Below are 21809 nucleotides of genomic sequence, written 5' to 3'. Positions count from 1 at the left end.
TAATAGCCAACTCATAAAGCATCAACCTGGAGCGGAACATCACCGCCGCTCGAGCTAAACGAACCAAGAACCATGTCGTCGATGGAACCGCTCCTCGGCGAACCCAAGGCCTCCGCCTCATCGTCGTCAAACATGGGCTCAACAGTAACGGCGACCTTCCAGATCGGAGGAATGACGTGCGGAGCATGCGTCGAAACCATCGAGAGGATGATACGCTCCCAGCCTGGCATCAAATCCATCTCTGTAGCACTACTGTCGGAAAAGGCAACGGTCACCTTTGACGACTCGATCTGGACTCCAGCAAAAGTGGCCGAAGAGATCGAAGATACCGGCTTCGACGCCACATTCCTCGACATCATCCGCACAGAGCATCCAGACACCGCGACGGCATCCAAAGAGGCTTCCTCCCAACCCACAGGCTCGATAGCGCCGCTCGAAACCGCTCAGATCAGCGTTTACGGCATGACCTGCGCATCTTGCTCTTCCACCATCGAGCGTGAGATCGCAAAAATCGACGGAGTCAAATCAATATCAGTATCACTCTCCACAGAAAAGGCTCGGATCGACTACGACTCGAGCAAGCTGGGCGTCCGCGACCTGGTGGAACACATCGAGGATCTCGGCTTTGATGCAGTCGTGAGCGACGATCGTAATTCAACGCAGCTCGCATCGCTCGGAAGGATCAAAGAAATTGCGGAATGGCGCTCGGCTTTCCTCTTCTCGCTGTCCATGGGATTGCCTGTCTTTCTCCTGTCCATGGTCCTACCCAAGTTCTCATTCACACGTGGCATTTTGTGGTGGCAGCCGATATCAGGTCTCTACCTCCAAGACGTTATATGCTTGGCGCTCACCATCCCGGTTCAGTTCGGCATCGGTCTGCGCTTCTATCGCACGTCCTGGAAGGCAGTCAAGCACGGCAGCGCCACCATGGACGTCCTCATCGTCATCGGCACTACAGCCTCGTGGACTTTCAGCGTCTTTTCCATGATTGCAAGGCTGTTTTGCGTGGACGAGCCTTCAGCAGCGACACAGCAAGTCGCCTCGATGGCCGCACGCGGCGCAAGCATGATGGGCATGGTGGTCCCGGGCCAATGCACCAAACCAGCCACATTCTTCGACACCACCACCATGCTTTTCACTTTTGTCTCGTTCGGTCGTTTCCTCGAGAATACGGCAAAAGGAAAGACCAGCGAGGCGTTGTCACGTCTGATCGGACTCACACCCACCTCGGCCACTATATACACAGACGGAGTCGAAGGCAAGGTCGAGAAGAAGGTCGCGTCCGAGCTCGTGCAGCGTGGCGACTACGTCAAGGTGGTGCCGGGAGAAAGGATCGTCGCTGACGGCGTCATTGTGCGGGGCGAGTCGATGGTGGACGAGTCCATGGTCACGGGCGAAGCCGTTCCGATCCACAAGCTGACCGGCAGCAGCGTCATCGGTGGCACCGTCAACAGCACCGGCACATTTGATTTCCTGGTGCAGCGTGCAGGCAAGGACACGAGCCTCGCCCAGATTGTCAAGCTCGTCGACGAGGCGCAAACGTCCAAAGCTCCCATCCAAGCGTTCGCCGACCGAGTCGCCGGCTACTTTGTTCCTACCGTGGTGGCTCTTGGAGCGCTCACGTTCATCGCGTGGATGGTGATCGCTCACCTCCTCTCGGGACGCATGCTCCCCTCGGTCTTCAATCAACAAGGTGTGACCAAGTTCATGGTCTGCCTGAAGCTCTGTATCAGCGTCATCGTCGTCGCGTGCCCGTGTGCGCTCGGCCTGTCCACCCCTACAGCAGTCATGGTGGGCACCGGAGTGGGAGCGCAGAATGGCATCCTCATCAAAGGCGGCGGACCTCTCGAAGCCTCCACCACCATCCGTCGCATGCTTTTCGACAAGACCGGCACCCTCACGCTTGGCAAGCTGACGTTGCGCGAGGCCATCTGGCCCAACAACGAGCAAGCGGGCCTAGATACCATCGCTGTGGGCGGACTCTCGCGTCGTCAGGTGATCCGCATCGTCGGCGCTGCTGAAAGCCGATCCGAACATCCACTTGCACGCGCCATCGCTTCATGGACGGCAAGCCAGCTTCAGACCGGCTCTACGGCCGCTTCCGAGCAGGAGGACATGGCGATCTCAGGTGTCAGCATCGAATCTTTCCAAAGCTTCACCGGCAAAGGCATCGCCTGTCGTGTACAGCTAGAGGAGACGATGACAGTCCATGACATTCGAGTTGGAACGTCCGACTTCATCTTGTCGGGCGAAAAGCATGCTCTCGACCATAGCGCATTCGGGGCGCAGGCAAGCGAATTGCTTGCGCAGCAACAGTCGCAAGGACGAACAGCCGTTCTTGCCAGCGTGGACGGCTCTCTGGCAGCCGTTCTCAGCCTGCGTGACACGCTCAAGCCCGAGGCGAAGCAGACGCTGGCTGCGTTGCGACGAATGGGTATTCAGTGCGCAATGGTGACTGGCGACGCATCTGCGACAGCACGTGCGCTAGCCCGCGAGCTAGGAATGGACGAGGAGAACGACGTCTACGCTGAGATGAGCCCCATAGACAAGCAAGAACTCATCCTGCAACTTCGACGTCCTTCCACTGGTGCCGACCTCGAAAGCGGAGCCAGGTTCTCGCCCTTCCGCGCCAACGGTCAGTCCAAGTCTGGCGGCATCGCTATGGTGGGTGACGGGATCAACGATTCTCCCGCTCTCGCGTCCGCCGACCTGGGCATCGCACTAGGCACAGGATCCGATGTCGCCATCGAAGCGGCTTCGATCGTTTTGATGCGATCTAGCTTGCTCGACGTCGCCGCGTCCATCCACCTGTCGCGTCGCATCTTTCGGCAAATCAAGCTCAACTTTATCTGGGCTACCGTTTACAACATGATCGGTATTCCGCTGGCCATGGGCATCTTCTTGCCTTGGGGATTGAGTCTGCATCCCATGATGGCGGGTGCAGCGATGGCCTTTTCCAGCGTCAGCGTGGTGGCCAGCTCGTTGACTTTGAAGTGGTACAAGCGTCCCGCTGAGCTCACTGGAGCTACCGAGGCGGAGCCGACCGAGTCAGCGCAAGTGCAGGAGATGCTGGCCCGTTCGGATGCAGGGGCGTTTGACCGAGTCGTCGCTAATCTGAAGGATGTGGGTTATCAAGTGCTGGGCAAAGTCGAATCGGTCCTGTCCAGCTCCGGTCTCAGGCTGGGCCGAGGAGTGGCGAGGAGACCCGCGCAAACGGAGGGGTATCAGCAGGTGGCTTCTGAAGTTACTTAGGTCGAGAAACAATCTGGAATCAGTTACGGTTTAACCATTTCACCGCAAAGCAAGCATGTCATTTTCTCAGAACGAATTCTCTCGCGGAAAGCGTGAATGAGCCAGCAGCGAACATCAATATATATCAAGCAAGCGCTTGATCTTGAAACCGGGATAGTATTACAAGACGCATACAAGTACAAAGAGTCGTGGACGCGGTATCAGCCCCTAGAAACGTCACATGCCTGGACTCTGCACGACGAGCCAAGCGGGGACCTGACGAATCTCTCCATTGTCATCGTCGAATTCGAGGTTGTACTTTGCCTCCAACAGCTCTGGCTCCTTCTTGACCAATTTAGCAAGGTTTGCGTTTCTGGTCAGACCTGGACCGCCGGACTTGACGGTTGCGCCGTAGAAACAGCTTGTGTCTGGGTACATTCCTAGGACGCGCGAACCTGGTGCATAGTCGGAGGCGGGCATGGTGTGCAAGCTGATGGGAAGCGGGATGATGTTGTCCATGCCGACTTTGTAGGTTCCGTCGGGACCTGGTTCATCGTCGTCCTGTACGGTGTATTCGTTTGTGGATTTTGTGTAAGAGAGGACGGATGCTTTGAGCCAGTCGGATTCTTCGTTGGTTTTGCTGGGCAGGACGGCGACTTTGCGACCTTGGGTGAGAGGGTGTTGAGCGATGAGGGTTTCTCGTTTGCCTCGATTCGCGGTGGAACCTGCGCTGGAGGAGGAGCTGAGGTTGGACGGTCCGGGTGGAACGTTGGATCGCCTACCTGATGGCGTAGGGGTGCCGGCATTGCCAGCTTTGACTTTGGATGCGAGGTCTTTGCGTGGAGTGGAGCCGCGTGAACCACCACCATCGGCTGAGCTGCGGAGTGCCACAAGGATACCGAGCTTCTCCTGCGCCGAGTCAATTGCTGCCAATTCATCCTTGGTTCGACTGGTGAGATCGTGACAGGCGTCGTCGAGCTTGCGTCGCTTGGTGCGGTATTCGTCGCCCCTGTCACCCTTTTCGATGAGCGAGACTATGTCGGTCCGCAGTCCTTCCGCAGTGGCCGCCTTGTCGACGGATGCGATGCGAATCTTTTCGAGCGTGCGAAGGTTTTGGCGTACGGCGTACCATAGCTGAAGCTCTTCAGAGCCGGTGGCCGATACGCGGTCCTTCCCGCGCCTCAACGCCATGATGTAGGATCACTCACCGCGTCGGATGCTCCGACAGCGTGGACTGGCCCTTGCTTCGGTCGATCCGTCTGCTTGGCCGCGGAGGAGCCAAGGTTAAGCCGCGAGGATGCCGACCCCTGTCTGAGGTGTGACAACAGACCAGTCACTGCTGCTGCTGCTGCTGCTGTCCCTGCCAGCGTGGTGACTCGAACGCGGTCTCGAATGCGATGGCGGTCTCCCAAGCGCGTCTGTATGATGTTGGTCGGGTTGAGTGTTGTGTCGGATTGCCGAGATCTACATTTTCCGATTCTCCGTTGCCCGATTTCGACCAAGTCGCGCTCTGCGGTTAGGCCATGGAAGTCAGGTCGTAGCACACACAATCGGCTGCTGCTTTCGACCGTGGGAACGCTCACGGGCCACGGCTGTCACAAGGCTGAGACACGCTGTTCGGAACCTGTCACTGCCAGTTACTGGACCCTGTCAGATGCACTCTTACCTTCAGAGATCCCGTCCACCTTCCCGGGCGTAGCCGCGCCAAGTAATCGACTATCTCGCATGCCTTCACAGGGCTTCCATCAGCGCATTGCGGAAAGACATCGCTCTATGATCTCGTTCAGCTGCTGAGACCACACGCCTGACGGAAGCTCGTCAACGAGCCCAGGAAGTCGAGTCTCTCGTCATGTCACTACGATCCGACTCGGTGTATCGGGTCGATATCAGCAAGTCATCACCATCTCAGGACGACTCTGAACGAAAAAATGGATCACCACCGAAAGTACTTCAGATCCGTTTGACGGAGCCAGCCCTTCGCCAGCTGGCAGCCGCCTGCTCGAGCACCGAAGGGGGCCTTGGAAGCATCCGAATTGATGTTGATCCGACCGATCCGCTCCTGGTCATCGGCGATGCCGAGTTCCCCCTCCACGCACCTCTGCCTGCCGGTGGATCTCAGGCTTCCAGGGCATCGAGTCAGCGCGAGGTGGCGTCTACTTCTTCGGCACCGCACGAACTTTATAAGCTCTCGAAAGACGAATCAACACTGCACGGATTAGGGACCATCAGCACCAAATTCACTGTCAAACCTACGCGCGATGTTTCGGCAGTCGCGCAGCGTCTCAAGCAGCAGAAGGAGGAGGAAGAACATCGCAAGGAAGAAAGACGGAGGGCATTGATGCAAGGCACATCTCCGCACTCGTCTAATCCTGCAGCATCGTCGAGATCTGGCGTCAGCAAGACGCTTTCCGGTGTGAGAGCTTCGAGTGGATCGCCATCTCTCGTAGCATCGCCACTATCAAGATCAAGCAGCTTGAACAGGATTCCTGGGCGGCGCGAGACAAATTTGTTCCCGCCTTCGAGCTTGTCCCGCGATGTCAGTCGTGAACGTCCCAACGCGGGATCTTCTTTGGCGGATCGTGAAAGACAAATAGGTGCATCATATAGTGCTGCATTAGCCAGACGAAGTGATAGAGCTGTCACCGCCTCGCCGCAGATTTCCGGAACCAGTCGAAGGCAGAACAATCCCGTCAACATCGAGGAGGATGGGCAGCTTCCTTCCGACGAGGATCGATCCGAGAGAACGAGACAGCTCTCATCTCCTGCTTCAGCCGCATCGGACGCTGCTTCGAAGAAGACTCCGAAGCTCACAACACGCCAACGCCTCGCAAAAGCCACCAAAGCTGGAAGTCGTCTTCTCGCTGCTTCTGAGCGTCATGCTACACCGGAGAGGCGTACGACACCAGCAGCTAATCACATTTCTCCGCCATCACAGCGTGGAAGCCTGAACAATACCCCAAAAGCGAATAGCAGCGGATCATCGACGGAGACGCCGGCCTGGTCACCAACGAGATCGAGGGCAGAGGAGAAGATCTCGTCTGTGTCCCCTCGCCGCGAAGCTCTGGACAAGTCGACGGTACACGACTCGACAGGTCAGGATCGAGGTCGAAAGACTTCATCTGCTCTGACCTCCGCTGCAACTACGGTCAGGGACAAACCCTTGCTGGTATCCGAGAGCTCATCAGCGTCTTTCAATGCTCGTAATCTGGATGGACACGAGCGCAAGTCTGCTTCGTCCGCGACGAACCCGCGGTCAGCTGCAGCTTCTTTGACAGGAACCACGTCAACGGACTCTAACAAGGCAATACGCCCTACTGCGCTCGTTGAAGATGGACGTTCTAGTACACCGAACAGCAAGACTATGGCGGACAGCAGAGAGCCAAGGACGACCATGAAGTCCGCTTCTTCTTCCGCGGTGCAGGTCGTGACTATGAAGAAAGCCAGGCCGTCAAATATAAGCGACTCCAACACTACTGCGTCGCGAGTTTTTACATCCTCTACACCCTCCAAACGCCCACAGCCCGAACCTTCTCCTGACCGTCCTGAATGGGCAGACAGACCGGCACTAGAGCACAGGTCGAATGATCACAGTCTCAAGAATACTTCCTCGCCCTCGCCTTCGAAACCTACAAGCACACGAGAGCTTCAAGACGGATCCTCTGACCTGCTCCCACGCAAGCGTCGTCGGACCGACGACTTCACATCCTCCGATTCGGCCTCCCGCCATCGCGAACGGCGATCCTCGACCTCATCCAGTGCCAACAACGGTCACGCAAACGAAAGTCCAAGCTTGCGTGAATCAGGTCAAGAAGACACTGGAAGCGGACCTGCCCTACCTCGTGCCAACATTCCGGTCTCAGCATCCATGCCGTCGTTCGCACCGACATCGAACAAGCTGCACACTGTTGCAGAACATCGAGAGACCAGGCTGCATGGAGGCGAGTATCGCGATCGTCGACGGGAGCGAGCGTACGACGAATGGCAAGATGAAGAGGACAAGGATAGAGACAGCGGGCGGAGATCGCTCGAGGCTGCTTCGCAGGCTTCTACGTCGACCCCTTCGAGCAAGTCTCATCCTGAGCGGCCGATCCGAGGTGTCGGACCCGGTGCGACTCACTGGTCGGAGCCATGGTTGGACGTCCGATCCAAGTCGGACTGGCATCGACTGGCACAACGCTTCGCAAAGACGCAAGAAGAGTATCTGATGGTGCGACATCGGCTTGAAGTGGAAAGCGAGAGGTTGGACAGGGAGATGCAGCTTGTGGAGAAGGAAGAGCAGTCGACGAGGGATGGAGCAGCGGCGGAGCAGAGTTTGTTGTTTTCTCCACACCAGATTTCTGTCGTGGATGCCGACGGCGAGGATGTAGTGATGGGGGAGGTGGACAAGGAGACTGCGATCAACACGTCGATGAACGCTAGAGGACACGGTAAGGTCAAGGTGGAGGACGGGGATGAGTCGCCGGAAGAAGGGGAAATGGTTTCAGATGACGAAGGTGCTGTGGGTACGAGGGAACGGGCCAGTGTGAACGCGGCTTCTTCTCTTGATGGATCCTCAGCGGGGCAGCAGGGGAGGAGCGAGAGTCCAGACGGTCTGGCTTGGCGTTCCGGTTCGATGGTCAAATCGGGCGGAGGGGGAGAAGATAGACCGCTGACTTATGCTGATCTGGCGGAGAGGGTGAAGGAGGTAGGCGAGATGCACGGGAGCCTGAGTAGGATGCATCGCGTGTTGGTCGAGTTCAAGGGCAAGACTGACGCTGTCAGGTAGTCTCACCAATTCTTTCAGGGCATCAGCATGTCGCGCCGACAGAGTATCGAGTCCCGCATTCGCAGCTACACAGTCAGAAGAACCTGAAATCAACATTTCTCATCATCTACTTCATTCGCCCCGCACTTTCCACCGCATCCGCGACCTCCCCCTCCGCTACCCCACCTAACCCCCTCAACCCCTCCACCACCCCCGTCCTATCCCCCTCCACTTTCTCCTTGCTCATCTTGACCTTCATCCCCACCTTGCTCACCCTGATCTCCATCCCGACAATGGCCCTCTCCAACAGCTCGATGTACTTTTCCGGTGCATCTTCCGTTTTCCACACGTGCTTTCCGGTTATATCCTTAATTCTGTGTTCGTGGGTATCGCTGAGAGTCCGTACGATTTGACTGAGGGTTTGCGGGGTGGTTTGGTGGATGGTACCGTAAACCTGGACTTCTGCGTAGTTCCATGTGGGGACGGTTTTACCGGTAGCGGGTTTGGTGGTGGTGTACCAGGATGGGGAGATGTACCCTGCATTGTTGATGGGAGAGGAGAAGACGATGAGCACTTCTTCTCCCTCGCCTGCGTGGAGAAGTGCTTTGGCCTGCGGATTCGTTCGTGCTAGATGACACTGCAAGTTCCCCAAACCCTCCTCCCCGGACCAGGTTCCCTCTACACTCTGAACAGAAGCCGAAGCACTCGATGCTGCCACGGGAAGCGTCGACGGAGGTAGATAGTGGAACGGCAGGTGCGAGGCCTGCAGCGTAGACTGACCGGCTAGCGGAATGCACGTGGTGAGCAACCCCAGTGGATGCGCCTGGATGAACTTGATGACCGAGGAAAAGTCGCTCACGATCGTCTCCGGTCGCAGGTACATCTTCGTTGTGTAAAGTGAATCGTGTGGATGCAATAATGAGGAGTATGAAGGTCTAGCGCTCCATTGTTTTGGAACAGAGATCCTTTTTCTTATATGTGTGACAGAGTAGCGCCAGCAATGACGCTCGGTGCGATGAATAGAGAGATACGAGTCACAACCGTCGGGAAACAAGTGCGGGGTGCCAGATTGGAAATATCGGACGTATGGAAGTTCTCCGACGCGAGACACATCCTGCAGCGGAAACCCCACGTGGGCTCCGAAATTGCCGTCATAGAGAGGAGACGCAACTTCATCGGCGCCAGGCGTCCAAGGCGGATGGATGCACATGATCTCGAAATCATCAGTCAGCAATATCAGGCATCACACGCTGGACACGCCAAGCTTCTGAAGTGTTTGATTGAGTTCATTGCAAAAACATGGTGTGAGAAAAGGGCAACGGGTATATGCCTTGTTGATGAATCGGGAACATTGAAACTGCAAGCTAGGGTATATAGACTTCAACATCGAGTATTGGTACGTTCACTTGGGCAGGATAGGACCATGAGCACCGCCGTTGGAGTGCATGGCAGTGCTTCCAGAACCAGTGGACAGCACCTCTGTGTTGTTGCTGGTACCCAGCTTGCCCGTTAGTGCATCGTTGGCGTGACCTTCGAAGACGGGTCGGTCCATCATGCCTTTTCGCATCTGCTCCCTCTCCTCGAAAGCTGCCTTCTCTTCCTTGTCAAAGGTCTCCCTGGCCTTCGTGTCGTAGTGGGTCGAACTCTCGGGGTTGAGTGCGCTCGGGTTCTGGCCGTGTCGCACCAGGTTCCAGAGACGAGTGTGCATAGGCTTGAGACCGGTGATCTCCTTGTCCGAGTCTTGGTCCATGACGACAGAGTTGTACTTGAGCAGCTTGAGGAAGGAGAAGTAGGCTACAGCGAGGAATCCTCCGACAAGGGGTGCGATCCAGCTGCAAGGTGAGCAAGGTGAGGAGATCGTCATGTCAGCAGTCAATTTCTTGTGAAAAGCGCAGAGTCTAATGTGCACTTACTAGATCCAGTGGTCAGAGTTGAACTGGCCAGCTACCACGGCAGGACCGAACGATCGAGCAGGATTCATACCACAGCCAGTCCATACGGCACCAAAGAGATGGGCTGCCAGCAAAGTCAGCCCGATGCCAACCGGTGCCAAGTAGGTAGCACGGTGCTTCTCGACAGCAAGCATCAGAACCGAAAAGACGAGAATCGATGTGAGGAGCATCTCGATCAAGAACCCTTGTGTGATGTTGATCCCTGGCTGCAAAGTCGTCGTCACCTGGTTGACGCTGTTAGTAGGCGTCAGACCCAGCACAAGCGCGGCACCGGCGATACCACCCAAGATCTGCGACAAGAACAGCACCACAGCACGACGCGAAGTCAACACACCCACCCACCACAGCGCAACCGTGATGGCAGGGTTGAACAGTCCACCCGTGACGCGGTAGAACATCCACGCCGTCACCAGCAGCGACATTCCGAACGACAGAGCGATGAACATGATCGTCTCGTTGCTGAGCGGTGTAGCCGTCTGACTCTGAGCAGCCGAGGTCGAGAGTTGGGCTGTCTTGGCGCCTCCTTCAGCGAGGAAAAGGAACATGGTAGTGCCGATGAATTCTCCAAGACCCGCCATGAAGTGCTCTTTGAATCCCGACATTTTGGGCTTGCCAAAGTGGTGACGCCTGCGTGGCAGAGGGTTTCCAAACGCGTCGTGGTGTTTGTGGTGGAATCCAAGGGAGAATCGGCGATGACGTCGATGAGAGTGGGCAGTGTCGGTGGAGAGACGACCGCCAGAGCCGGGTGGAGCTGTGACGGTGGGTGCGGGGCTCGTCTCGACCATGGTCATTGCTGGTTGAGCCATCTTTGTCAAGGCAGCGTTAACTCGACACGGTAGAGAGGGAAAGGGATTTTTGTATGCCGGCAAGGTCGGGAGGAGTGATCAAGGGTCGCAGACGCAAGGTATAAGTAGCTTTGCCAGCTAGCTCGACGTAGTAGGCGATACTCTTTACGAGCAACAACTCAACGGCGCCAAGCAACGGGTCGGAAGCTCGACACGGGCCCAGAGCTGTAAACGTCCTCCGTTTGTCGAAGACAGTACGTCACGGGATGGTCTCGGGGACGACTAGGCCACATCGTCGAGACACTGCACACGTTGGCGTGGCCGACCTGGCCGTTGTCAGTGCTAAAATTAGGTGATCACATTGGAGACACCTGGAGAAGAAGGGCGTACGCAACGCCCGATTCATGCGACCTCCCAAGCCACATTTCTCTCGAACCTCCTGTGACGTTGATAGGTCTATGTTGGGCTTCATGAGCTGCCAAGCTCGACCGGCTTACCTACAGCAGCACGTATCAAGGGTCCCGGCTGTCTCTGCGAACTTCTGAGAGGAGAGGAGTCTAGGCAAGCTAAAGCGGGGATTGCGTGTCGTCATAGCCACAATTCCATTGCTACACGGACATCGGCGCTCAATCATTCTCGCAGAACGGGTATCAAGGCTGGGCAGCTCGCTTAACTGAAATATAGCGGGGGTCGGCCAATTCATTCATTTCGCAGACAAACAGAGGGAGGAGGGGATTGCGACCCTCACTGCTGGAACACACTTGTCGAACGTTCACTACTGCAAGGCACGCAAGGCCAAGGGTCGGAGGAGGAGTGAGACATTCCACTTCCTCGGGTTGCATCATAGGTCCCAAAGGTAGCAGCCCAATCTGAAGCTCGGGTTACCTTGCACTGTTCCCGCCCCTTGAGCGAAAAAGGCAGGGAGCGAGACGGAGTCTAGACTTGAAATGCCGAAGCAAAACGCTCTCAAGAAAGGCGGCCTTGTTCGATGGCTGTGTTCCTTCCATTTGAGGAGGGGAAGGTCGTACGACGGGGCTGATTTTGAGCGAGTGGGAAGGAGGAAAAAGTTGCTAAATTTGGCTGTTCACCACGCGGCCGTGGCGTTCGTCGACGTCACCATTCAGCTGTTGACGAGAGTCATCGTTCGCACTAAAGGAGCGGCATTTGGAAAGTTTATTTTGGTCCTTTGAATCACGCGGAGAAAAAAAAGCGATGCAGGGATTCGGATAGGAATTAGTGCGCACAGCGGATGCTGTCAAACACGGCAGACTCACTGCCGCGTCGTACGATGGTTCGAGAGCGTCAACATCAGGCGTCGCAGACTACCACAAACAATGTTCGGGAAAGTACTACATCCGCAACTGATCTTGTGAATCTTTGGTCATGAACTGTATGTCATTGAGCGCTTCGAATCTGATCTTGTCTCTTTTGGGTGCCTCTAAGCAGGTCTTTCATCTTCGAATCTAATCTGGTCTCTTTGCCTGTATGTAGGTCTCTTGTCTCGTGCCTAATCTTGTCTCTCGTCGATACCTGTAAGTAGCTCTTCTATCTTCTAGGTAGATGTCTCGTTCGTCGCTGTGGGATCCTGAATCCCCAGCAGACCGTAGCTCCACAGCTGAACCGCGTCGCTCTCGGTCCCCTCTGGGCTGATCTCTCCCAACGGCGTCACCTCGAACCTCTCGGTCTCGTTGCTCCACGTCCAACTCCAAACCTCTGCAAACCTCTCCTCAAACGCACCGTTCACCGCCTGCCACAACATCGCCTGTGCATTGGTCAAGCCCGACACCAGCTGCTGATCATCGCACCAGTCAGGTCGAGCAATGAGTCCCGACCTGGAGACCTGCGTTCGATTGGCCGACGGATCACACGATGCGATGATACGGTCCAGACCAGAAGCCATAAAGTTGGTCTGGAATCCCCACGAGACGGTTCCGTGGTAAGCGGTGCGGTCCAGCTCGGTGGTCTTGGTCGTGTTGGGATCGTACGCCGGGTTGGCGACGAGCATTCCGACGTTGGTGAGCAGACCACGAGGGTAAGGCTGGAGTGCAGAGATGACCGCCTCGATCAACGAGCGCGAAGGGTTGCGCGAGTAGAGCAAGTTGAACGAGAGGTCTGAGTGGAGCACAGGCACCACGGCTCCGTCTTCGAGCAGAGAGAGGCCGTAGACGGTGGTGTTGCCTGCTTGGTCTTGGGTGCTGTTGTCGGTGGATCCTTGACGAGCAGCGAGCGGGAACTCGGCGTTGTGGCCAAGATCCATGCTACCGCCACGACGTGCCATTCCAGTGCTCGTGGCGTTCGGTGCGCTGGCGCTACCGGTGCTGCTGCTGTTCGACACCGACAACGAAGAGTTGAGCGAGCCATCACCGTACAGAAGAGCCGTGGAGAGGTTGGCGCGCTGCACATAACCCTCCAATCTCTGCTGAGCCTGTTGACTAGTAACGTTGTACTGGAAGAATTTGGGAGCTTCGTCCTCCCAGATCTTGGCGTAGCTGGCCGCCTTGTCTGCGAGATCCGCTCCGCTCGCGTTGAGAGCGCTCGAAGTGTAATTGGAGAGCAATCCGGATCTGGCGAGGTCAGAGACAGCGTACAATGCCGCCGGAACCAAAGCGGTGGACACGTCATAGGGGTATACTCCCCAGCCAAGACCCTCGTTACTGTCTCTCCAGTTTCCAACGGGAACGCCCACCTCAATGCGAGCCAAGTTCTTGTAGTCGCTAGGGTCCTGTGCGAAAGCCACCGACGAGTTGAGCACGTATTCGATGTTGGATTGCAGCAGTTGGATGTAGCTCGTGCCGTTCGCAAGCACAGCACGTCGAGAGAGGAACAGACGCGCCTCAGGACTGGCAGTAAAGTTGGCGTTCGTGGCGTTGTACCTGAGGAGGTAGTCGGCGAGCTGAGGGAGGAGCACATAGTGGGTGTCTTTCATTTTGTAATCGTAGAAGGGCTCGTTGCCCTTTTCGGGCTGACCTTCGCCAATGTTGACAAACGTAGCATAGTCTCCGATAGTCTCTTCGTGGCAGACCTCGCCCGAGGTGATGTTGATTCGCTCAATGACACCGCCGAGCACCGACTCGGCTGCGAACGGAGTGACTGTCTTGTTGTTCATCAGCATGCGCGTGGTAAACATGGTGTCACGTCCAAAGTAGGTGAGGAATCTCCATCCACCGGCGGTAAACTTGGAGGCATATGTCATGAACGAAAACTGACTCTGGGCTTCGGGCTGCATCGCCGCCGTCGTGTTTGGGGTGAAGAGCGTATCGACAGAAAGCGGAGCCAAGGCTGTCTCGTTAACTTGAACAGTGAAGGTGACCGAACCGGGCTGTGACATGGCTCGTGCCGTGTCGTTGGTCTGCACAGGTGGGGGCAGGATGTGGACCGTAGGAGGCGTGTAGGTGCCATTGTTGGAAGGCACGACATCGAACGAGGTACCGTTGTTGGCTTGGAGGAGCCACTCGAGTGCGTACCGAACTCTGCCCGTCTCTTGGCCCTGGGCATTTCGGACGATGGTTTCGTTCAGCCACGGCTTTGTGAGCCAGATGGTCTTGTTGTCGGCTTGGGTGACGGTCCAATTGAAGATCTCGTGGGTGAGGCCATTGCCTTCGGTGAAGTCTCGAACCGTCCTGATGGAACCAAGCAGAGTAGTACCAAGCGTGGCTGGCTGCGAAAAGAGCAGCTCACCAGTGACTCCGGACTGGTTGTTGGGACCGTATGCGCCCTTGATTCCGGCATCACCAAGAGTGACGGTGAGGCCCTGAGACGCTGTCGAGGTCTGAGCATCCGTTGCGTTGGAGCCGTTGGTGTATGGCAAGAAGTAGGCTACGGAGCCCGAGTTTCCTGCGGGCAAAGCGACCAGGAAGCGATTGAGGGTTGGCTTGGTCGAATTGTCCGTAGGATTAGCTGCAGTGGTGTTGGTGAGCAAGACCTGGGCTGCCGTCAGGTTGCTGCGGAAGAGGTAGTTGTCGTAGGGACCCGAGGTCAAGTTGAGAGAAACGTCGACCTGCTCGGGCGGGTTGCGCGTGATGAGAGGATTCGAGGAGCTAGCATTTTGCTGTTGAGCGTTGACGAAAACAGAAGCTGCGACTGTGGCGACCAGCGCCTTGAGACTCAAGAGGGTGTGCTTCATGATGACGCTTGAGAAAGGATGCTTGAAGAAGTGGGAGAGAGTCGAGAAGATACATCCCTCGAGGTAGAGGTATATATACTTCTCCAAGGACTGAGACATGCTTGAGATCTCGCTTCGAGTGAGCGACTGTATGCGGAGCACAGACCTTAAAGAGCCGGGGAAACGCACAATGGCGAAGAGGCAGCGAAGTTGGTGGGCTGAGTTCGGATGTTCAGGTTTCGAGATCTACTTGCCTCGTGACAGGCCGACAATCATGCGGCATAGCAGGAGACGTGGACCCCCGCAGCTGAGCAGCCGATCCGAGCCAAGCGAGGCCAACAAGACCAAAGCAAAGCAAAGCCAAGGCAAGGCTGTCGGTGTTCACAAGGACCGCTACGAATCAGCTGGCGAACGGTTCGGCTACCATTTCGCTTGCATTTGCTCAGACCGAACGGGCTCCAAGCGACACTGTATGCGCTTGGCGGCAGCACCGAAATTTCAAGTGGCGCAAGTGGGCGGCCAATTCGACTCAACGTGGGGTAGTTCGAAGTATGTCATCTTCGAACGATTCAAGTTTCCACGGCGAATTGCTGAAGGCAACAAACAAATTGTGGAGTCTTCAAACTCAGCGACCAGCACATGGCGGTCTGCAGAGTCCGGTCGCAGCGGTTTTTTGACGCCATTATGCCCGCACAGCGTGCTTGCAGCAGCATAGAAACGTTCACCGTCGCTGTTCAAGTGCTGAGCACATCAAAAGACGCTGCTAGCGCACGAGCGGTTCACGCGAGAGATACAGTATGCGCGGCTGCAAGCCAGAAAATCTTCCGGATTGTTCGGAAGACGCATCTCCGTTCTGTTGCAGGTGTGTGGGTTGAGTGTGGGCAGATCGTATCTGCTGTCTGCATCGAACGCGGAAGCTTTTGCCAAAGAGTGTGAAGCTGAGTCGTTCGCTTTTGGTCGAAAGGGCGGACCTGTACGGCGGCAAATCTGTCAGACACAGATCATGCCGGCAATACACAGCGGGTCGCCCTCACAGGTAAAGTTTTTAGGGTGTTAGGCCAAATGTAGGAAACAAGTCGGTTTCGAGCGGATTAATGTCGGAAAGGTCAGGGTCTTCTCGCGACTTGACAGCAAGCTCTACCGCCGGGAGCCGTTCTGTCCCGAACGACGAGCCTTCCCTTGTCGCTTGTCAGACAATGCATAGCTGGTCATAGGACCTGTTTCCGACGGAAGGCTAGCAGTCACTCCAGTGAGCAGAGACACACAGCAAGAGACGTCGGAAGGTAGCGCTCGGCTTGTGTCAGGCAGCTTCACGTCACAAGACCACGTGTATACCCCGCAAGCCTCCCCTTCCCCGACCTTTGCCTTGTGACTCGGTCATACCCGACTCGGCTTCGTGAACGGATCCATTCAGCACGTCGCATGACCTAAGACGGAGCCTCTGCCGTCTTGACCCGTCAAAGCAGACCTATCGCGTCTTTGGCAGCTCGAACACAGCCGGGGTCATCCGAATCGTAGGTATCGTCATATCCCTGGCAGTTACATGTCGATTATAAAGCCCTTGCCGACGAGCAACTTGTCCACGCCGGTCCACCTTTATTCCACGACTAGCATTCTATGGAGTCGAGCATCGGAAAAGTATACGAACTGTAGTGATTTGGTCGTGTCGCCAATTCCGCATCTTCTGCTTCTTTCTTGCTTTGACTCGACAACCTTGTTCGAATTCCAAACGACATGTCGCCTTACACTACGACTTCATCTAGAGTCATACAACTCGTTCGCTCGAGTATCTCCGATCACGACCGTCACGTCAAGATGATCTCTTCCAAAATGTCGACCGGCGCTACTGGATCATCAGCCACTTCAATACCTGTGGCCGAGCCCAGCAGCGCACAGCTTCGACCGCGTGCGCCCGTCGAAGCGACATTCGACAGTATGACGATGGAGAATGGAAAGATCCAGAGTGACCAGACCATCAGTACGGATCGTGCGGGTGGTGTCGCCTCGGCAACGAACGGCATGACCCCCATGGATGTGGCGGAGGGCGAGGCCGACGGTGGTGGCGAAGACATAACGGTGGAAGGCGGTGTTCAGGGCTGGACAGTCGTGGCGTGCGCATCAGTGTACTTCTTCTTCACCCTCGGCCTCGTCTACTCGTTCGGCATCATTCAAGAGGCGCTCGTGTCGGGCGGAGCATCCGACGCTTCCACGCTCGGTTGGATCTCGTCTCTCACCGTCATCCCCATGCCGGTCTTGTCGATACCTTTCACCAAAGCCGTCGCTCGCTTCGGAAACCGTGCTGTTGCCGCTGCGGGTGCCGTCTGCGTTTCTGTCGGTTATGCATGTCTCTCCACCAGCTGGTATCCGGCAACACACCCGAAGCTGCTGCTCGGCGACGGAGTCCAGCAGGAACTAGAGCTGAGAATGGGCAACATCGTCGTGTTCGCTACCATGATCGGTATCGGATATGGTCTGGTGTTCTTTTCGACGAGCCAGATCGCAGTCGGATACTTCAAGAGCAAGCGCGGGCTAGTGATCGGTATCGTCTACAGCGCAAGTGGCTTTGGCGGTGCCATCTGCTCCATCTCGCTGCGAGCAATGGCGAACAGAGTCGGGATCGAATGGTCCATCAGGATCTTGGGTCTCGCTGCCGGGGTGACGATGCTTCCGCTGGCATACTGGTTGGTGCCGCATCAGGACGAGAGGAGGAGAAGGTGCGTCGAAGCGTTTCGCCCGTCCTTGTTTCGCGACGCACGTTTCAATCTGCTGCTCTTTGCGACAGCGCTTGGCACATTCCCGCTGTTTGTTCCGCCGTTCATTCTGCCAACGTATGCCAAGTCAGCCGGATTCAGTTCGAATACGGGTGCGTGGTTGGTTGCGGGATACAGTCTGGCCTCGGCGGTGGGAAGAGTCGCGTTTGGTATGTTGGCAGATACACGCGTTGGACCAGTCAGCAGCTTGATGCTAGCACTGATGCTAGCGAGCGTCAGCATTCTCGCCGTGTGGACTGTCTCGACGAGTCTTGCTACGTTGTCACTGGCAATGGTGCTCAACGGAAGCAGCACGGGTGCTCTGCTGTCGCTGCAGCCTCCCGTCAACGCAGCCATCTTTGGTGTACACCAGACTGCGCTGACCATGTCAATGATGATGTGTTCGCGAGCATTCGGCTCGCTTCTAGGAGGTCCCTTGGCCGGCTATCTACTAGACGCATTTGGAGGGCCTCGAGCAGGCACGCACGCCTACCGTCCAGCTCTGTTAGTCATGGGCAGCATCTGCCTCGCTTCGGCCATCAGCGTCGTACTTTTACGTTCAAAGGTTGCCAAGCGACGCAACGTCACGTGGCGAGCTCGAATCTGACGGACAGCGTCATGGTGCACATAGCAATCAACAGCAGGGTCACATTCAACGTTGTTGCGAGCTTGAAGCCTGCATCAACCATCAAGGAAAGATCTCATCGGGTAACCTCGAGCCATGAGCCCGATTTTAGCTTCGGCGTCTTCCTCTCTTTCTGCTTAGCGTGGAGTTTCGCTTCGGCAAAGTCACTAGCCAAGGATCTAAATTATCGCCGCACTGCGCTACGAGGGCTTTCAAAAATGGAACTGTATTTGTAGATCGCCTTGATTTAGCGGTGCGGAACAGCGCGCGATGGGGATTTTTAGCGGCACTGCCACCTTCTGTTGACCGACGGGCAGTGCAGCCGTGTTCGCCGACTCGTTGACTCCTTTTCGTAGAATCCATGCGGATTTTGCTGCCCTGCATGCAGGATTGCAGTGCTCGTGCATTTCACCAACGCCATCGTCGAGCTATCGACGTTCGCATTGTCTCGTTCGACCTCGTCTCCTTCTTCTCATGACACCACATCTACCCACCATCTTTCATCATTCTCACCTCCGCATTAGCCTCTAGGTGATCATCTTTCGAAGCATCGCTCACAACTCGAACCGCTACAACCTCGTTACAGCTTCGTACAAGGAGGTCCTCGTCACACCAAAACCAGCACCGTCAGTCAACTTCGACGGCTCGGACGCAAACTTCTTCCCTCTTCAAGTTGAGCCTCTAGAGCTCAAGCACATCCTTGAACATCATGGGTCGCAGAAGAGGCAGTGGGATGGAGTTTTGCTGCTGCTACCTACCCCTCGTCAACGTCGGCGCCTACCTACTGGTACTCGAGACAGCACTCGTAGCGCTTGCAGTGGGCATCTGCGCGCTCGTTCCGCCCGCAATCGTTGCCGGAGACGGTGTCATTCCGTCATGGTCGAAGGGGCTGGTTGCCGCCCTCGGATTCATCACGCTCGTATGGCAGATCATCGGTTTGGTCTCGGTGGCTCGTCAGATGCCCACGCTCTACCGCACCTACTTGCGCATCAACCTGGTCCTCACACTCGCAATCATCGCGGCAACCGTAGCATTCCTTATTGTCGCAGCAGCTCAGCACAACAAGGCGGTCAGAGCGTGTGTTTCTACATACGGTGTGATCCCTTCCAACTCGAACGCATCGTCCTCGCTGTCTCTGTCGGGCCTGGGTCAGTCGACGGACGCCTTCTCGGAGTCAGGCCAGTCGATCTGCAACATCTTTGTGTGGGCACAGACGGGTGTCATGGCAGGTCTGATCGTATTGGTGGCGTTGACGCAGTTCTACATGCTGGCTGCGCAGAGGGCGTACGGTGGAGAACAGAGGAAGGCCTTCAGGGACAGCAAGGTGAGCTACCAGGATATCCCGATGAACCCAAGGGACTCGGCTGTGTGGGAGCCTCACCCGAGCGACCCCTACGCTGGCGGTCAGCATGGATACAACAACAGGGAGCCTGCTGGCTATGGTGGACACGACGCGTACGACTCGTACGCTACCACACCCCGTGGCAAGTACGCTCACACGCCGTACTGATAGAACGTAGGCAAGGACTCTGTGGTCGATCATGTCTCAACGCTCATGAAGAGGTTGCGATGCAACTTTTCAATGGACAATCTCATGCCAGAGCGTTGTCGACTGCGTGTTTGTGTGCCCCTGTGTCGTTCTCGAGCTCCGAATTCGAGGTTGCTGATAAACTCGTCCGTCGGATTTGTTTTGAGATGTTGAATCGCGAATCATGACAACTGCAGACTTTGCAACATCGGCTCCGAAAGTAACGAAGCTGGACCCTGAAATGCAGGCCAATTTTTCCTTCCCTGTCTTCGTGCACGTTCTCCAACAGTTCTTTCTCGTCTACGACCCCCATCTCTCCCTACACACATCTTTCGCATACACAAGCATGTCGGGACGTCAAGGAGGAAAAGCCAAGCCGCTCAAGGCGCCCAAGAAGCAGAACAAGGAGCTCGACGAAGACGTGAGTCCCGACGGAGGTCGGAAGTTTGAGATGGAAAGAGCCATTTGCTGACTATTGTTGGTTTCCACTTTCGTATGCTGTGCCCGTCTCTGTCGTCCATGTGGATGACTCGATCTGGACTATGGATGATTCGGCTTGGCGATGTTTGTTGTGGATTCACAGGATCTCGCCTTCCAGAAGAAGCAAAAGGAAGACGAGGCCGCCAGGAAGGCTGCCATCGCCAAAATGGGTGGTGGAAAGAAGAAGTAGATGGACCGCTTTTTTCTTCCACAGCCAGTGACCTTTCTATCGTATCTCTGCCCTTCCAAATCTGGAATAAATCATCTTTCTGCAATCGAGCATAACTCATCAATGCCGTTCGTTTCGTATGCACTTCAAACCTCTGCCCACGTACGCGGTGCAGCTTCCGTGTGGTAGCGCGATGTGTTCAGAACATGTGACATCCTTCAGAAAACGGACGAACGACGTCTTGAATCAAAGAACAGGCGTTCCACTGGACGCCGTGAATGCGCTGCTGTGTGAGAACGCCTTCAACAGAACCAGCTTCTCGAGAGTAAAAAATCGGAGATCGCATAGCGAGATCATGCCCGATCGCTTGCTCGGCTCTCGCCGAGGCCATCCTCGATAATTGCAAACGATGGTGGGGTGGACCGACCGACGAGTGATGATTGAAATCGGTCATGCTCCTCTCCCGGCGCACGCGATGCAGGATGAGTTTGTTTTCCCAGTCCGCCTCGCATTTTGAATGCAAAAGTGAGGAGTGTGTGTCTCTATCTTGAAATGAACGACACCTCTTGCATGGTTGGGACAGCTTCCGTCGGGCCAAGAAAGCGGGTTGCTTATCATGTACCGTCTAGCTCGGCCAAGATAGGCTTTGACAACCGAATGAGATCTGGGAATGCCCGGGAAGGGGATTGCCGAGGTCGGAAGTTGACCTCTTGCATAAGAACTTTCCCTTCAACAAAAGTATGTTTTGAAAAAAGATTCTGCTGAGCGTTTCACCAGGGCACTGAAGATCTGTCTGCTGCATGAAAGGATTTGCGCAATTGCCCACGCGACCTTCGATGCTCCCAGATTGCTTATCTGTGTGTCGACCGTGTTTTGCAGCCCAAACGTGTATCCCTTCTGACTCCGACCCGAGATGGAAAAGTCGCACCACCCACCTGTTTTCCACTGGAGCATGAAAGAAGAAGGGCCTTGTTGCAAGCGACGTCGAAGAAATTTCTATTTGGAACGCTAAAGCCAGCGAGACTGCTACCATGAAACCGGGAAGGTCGTGGCCTGGCTGCAATCCCATTGGACGCAAGAGGGCGGTCGGAGTCGCTTGGCCATGTCTCAGACACGAGAATTGCACCACATCACACGACCATGGCACACCGGCGTCCTCCGGTTGACCCCAATTGTGTGAGTCGTCACTGGATTGGCTGGTTTCTGTCGTCAGGCTCTATCCCTGGCGAAGGAAGGACGTTACAGATTGCAAGTGCACCGCGCTTCAGTTCCTAAGTCAGTCAGGCTATCGTGAATAGACAGACTGTCCGCTTGAAGCTCGTATCAGGCGTGATAGGACAGGCCAGAGCCGAGTCTCGGGCTTCTGGATCATGGATCAGGACGAGGCATGAAACGAGCCTGGAAGGCGGGAGCGCGGACGTCGGAAGGACAGCCGCAAGTATC

At 55.9% G+C, this 21809-nt stretch overlaps 10 protein-coding genes across 10 annotated transcripts; 6 read left to right on the top strand and 4 right to left on the bottom strand.

The window, feature by feature from the left end:
• Nucleotides 1–81: 81 nt before the first annotated feature.
• Nucleotides 82–3252, top strand: PHSY_005399 (copper-transporting ATPase 2; the record flags this gene model as incomplete). Its single annotated transcript, XM_012336008.1, has 1 exon — nt 82–3252. The coding sequence occupies one exon, from the start codon at nt 82–84 to the stop codon at nt 3250–3252; it is 3171 nt and encodes a 1056-aa protein (XP_012191398.1).
• A 216-nt stretch (nt 3253–3468) lies between these two features.
• PHSY_005398 (hypothetical protein) lies at nt 3469–4422 on the bottom strand (the record flags this gene model as incomplete). Its single annotated transcript, XM_012336007.1, has 1 exon — nt 3469–4422. One exon carries the CDS (start codon nt 4420–4422, stop codon nt 3469–3471), a length of 954 nt encoding a protein of 317 aa, XP_012191397.1.
• A 658-nt stretch (nt 4423–5080) lies between these two features.
• PHSY_005397 (hypothetical protein) lies at nt 5081–7996 on the top strand (the record flags this gene model as incomplete). The annotated part of the gene is made up of 1 exon (XM_012336006.1): nt 5081–7996. One exon carries the CDS (start codon nt 5081–5083, stop codon nt 7994–7996), a length of 2916 nt encoding a protein of 971 aa, XP_012191396.1.
• A 106-nt stretch (nt 7997–8102) lies between these two features.
• PHSY_005396 (hypothetical protein) lies at nt 8103–9185 on the bottom strand (the record flags this gene model as incomplete). The annotated part of the gene is made up of 1 exon (XM_012336005.1): nt 8103–9185. One exon carries the CDS (start codon nt 9183–9185, stop codon nt 8103–8105), a length of 1083 nt encoding a protein of 360 aa, XP_012191395.1.
• Nucleotides 9186–9377: 192 nt separating this feature from the next.
• On the bottom strand, nt 9378–10718 carry PHSY_005395 (aquaporin; the record flags this gene model as incomplete). The annotated part of the gene is made up of 2 exons (XM_012336004.1): nt 9378–9807; nt 9889–10718. 2 exons carry the CDS (start codon nt 10716–10718, stop codon nt 9378–9380), a joined length of 1260 nt encoding a protein of 419 aa, XP_012191394.1.
• A 1546-nt stretch (nt 10719–12264) lies between these two features.
• Nucleotides 12265–14835, bottom strand: PHSY_005394 (glycogen debranching enzyme; the record flags this gene model as incomplete). Its single annotated transcript, XM_012336003.1, has 1 exon — nt 12265–14835. One exon carries the CDS (start codon nt 14833–14835, stop codon nt 12265–12267), a length of 2571 nt encoding a protein of 856 aa, XP_012191393.1.
• Nucleotides 14836–15088: 253 nt separating this feature from the next.
• Nucleotides 15089–16781, top strand: PHSY_005393 (hypothetical protein; the record flags this gene model as incomplete). Its single annotated transcript, XM_012336002.1, has 3 exons — nt 15089–15363; nt 15700–15850; nt 16578–16781. 3 exons carry the CDS (start codon nt 15089–15091, stop codon nt 16779–16781), a joined length of 630 nt encoding a protein of 209 aa, XP_012191392.1.
• Nucleotides 16782–16833: 52 nt separating this feature from the next.
• On the top strand, nt 16834–18171 carry PHSY_005392 (monocarboxylate transporter; the record flags this gene model as incomplete). The annotated part of the gene is made up of 1 exon (XM_012336001.1): nt 16834–18171. The coding sequence occupies one exon, from the start codon at nt 16834–16836 to the stop codon at nt 18169–18171; it is 1338 nt and encodes a 445-aa protein (XP_012191391.1).
• Nucleotides 18172–18922: 751 nt separating this feature from the next.
• Nucleotides 18923–19699, top strand: PHSY_005391 (hypothetical protein; the record flags this gene model as incomplete). Its single annotated transcript, XM_012336000.1, has 1 exon — nt 18923–19699. The coding sequence occupies one exon, from the start codon at nt 18923–18925 to the stop codon at nt 19697–19699; it is 777 nt and encodes a 258-aa protein (XP_012191390.1).
• Nucleotides 19700–19901: 202 nt separating this feature from the next.
• On the top strand, nt 19902–20387 carry PHSY_005390 (hypothetical protein; the record flags this gene model as incomplete). Its single annotated transcript, XM_012335999.1, has 2 exons — nt 19902–20138; nt 20301–20387. 2 exons carry the CDS (start codon nt 19902–19904, stop codon nt 20385–20387), a joined length of 324 nt encoding a protein of 107 aa, XP_012191389.1.
• Nucleotides 20388–21809: the final 1422 nt, after the last annotated feature.

Source organism: Pseudozyma hubeiensis, assembly GCF_000403515.1.
Source record: "Pseudozyma hubeiensis SY62 DNA, scaffold: PHS49, whole genome shotgun sequence".
Taxonomy (NCBI): Eukaryota; Fungi; Basidiomycota; class Ustilaginomycetes; order Ustilaginales; family Ustilaginaceae; genus Pseudozyma; species Pseudozyma hubeiensis.
Note: the sequence above shows the minus strand (reverse complement) of the source record. Positions and strands in the feature narration are given on the sequence as shown.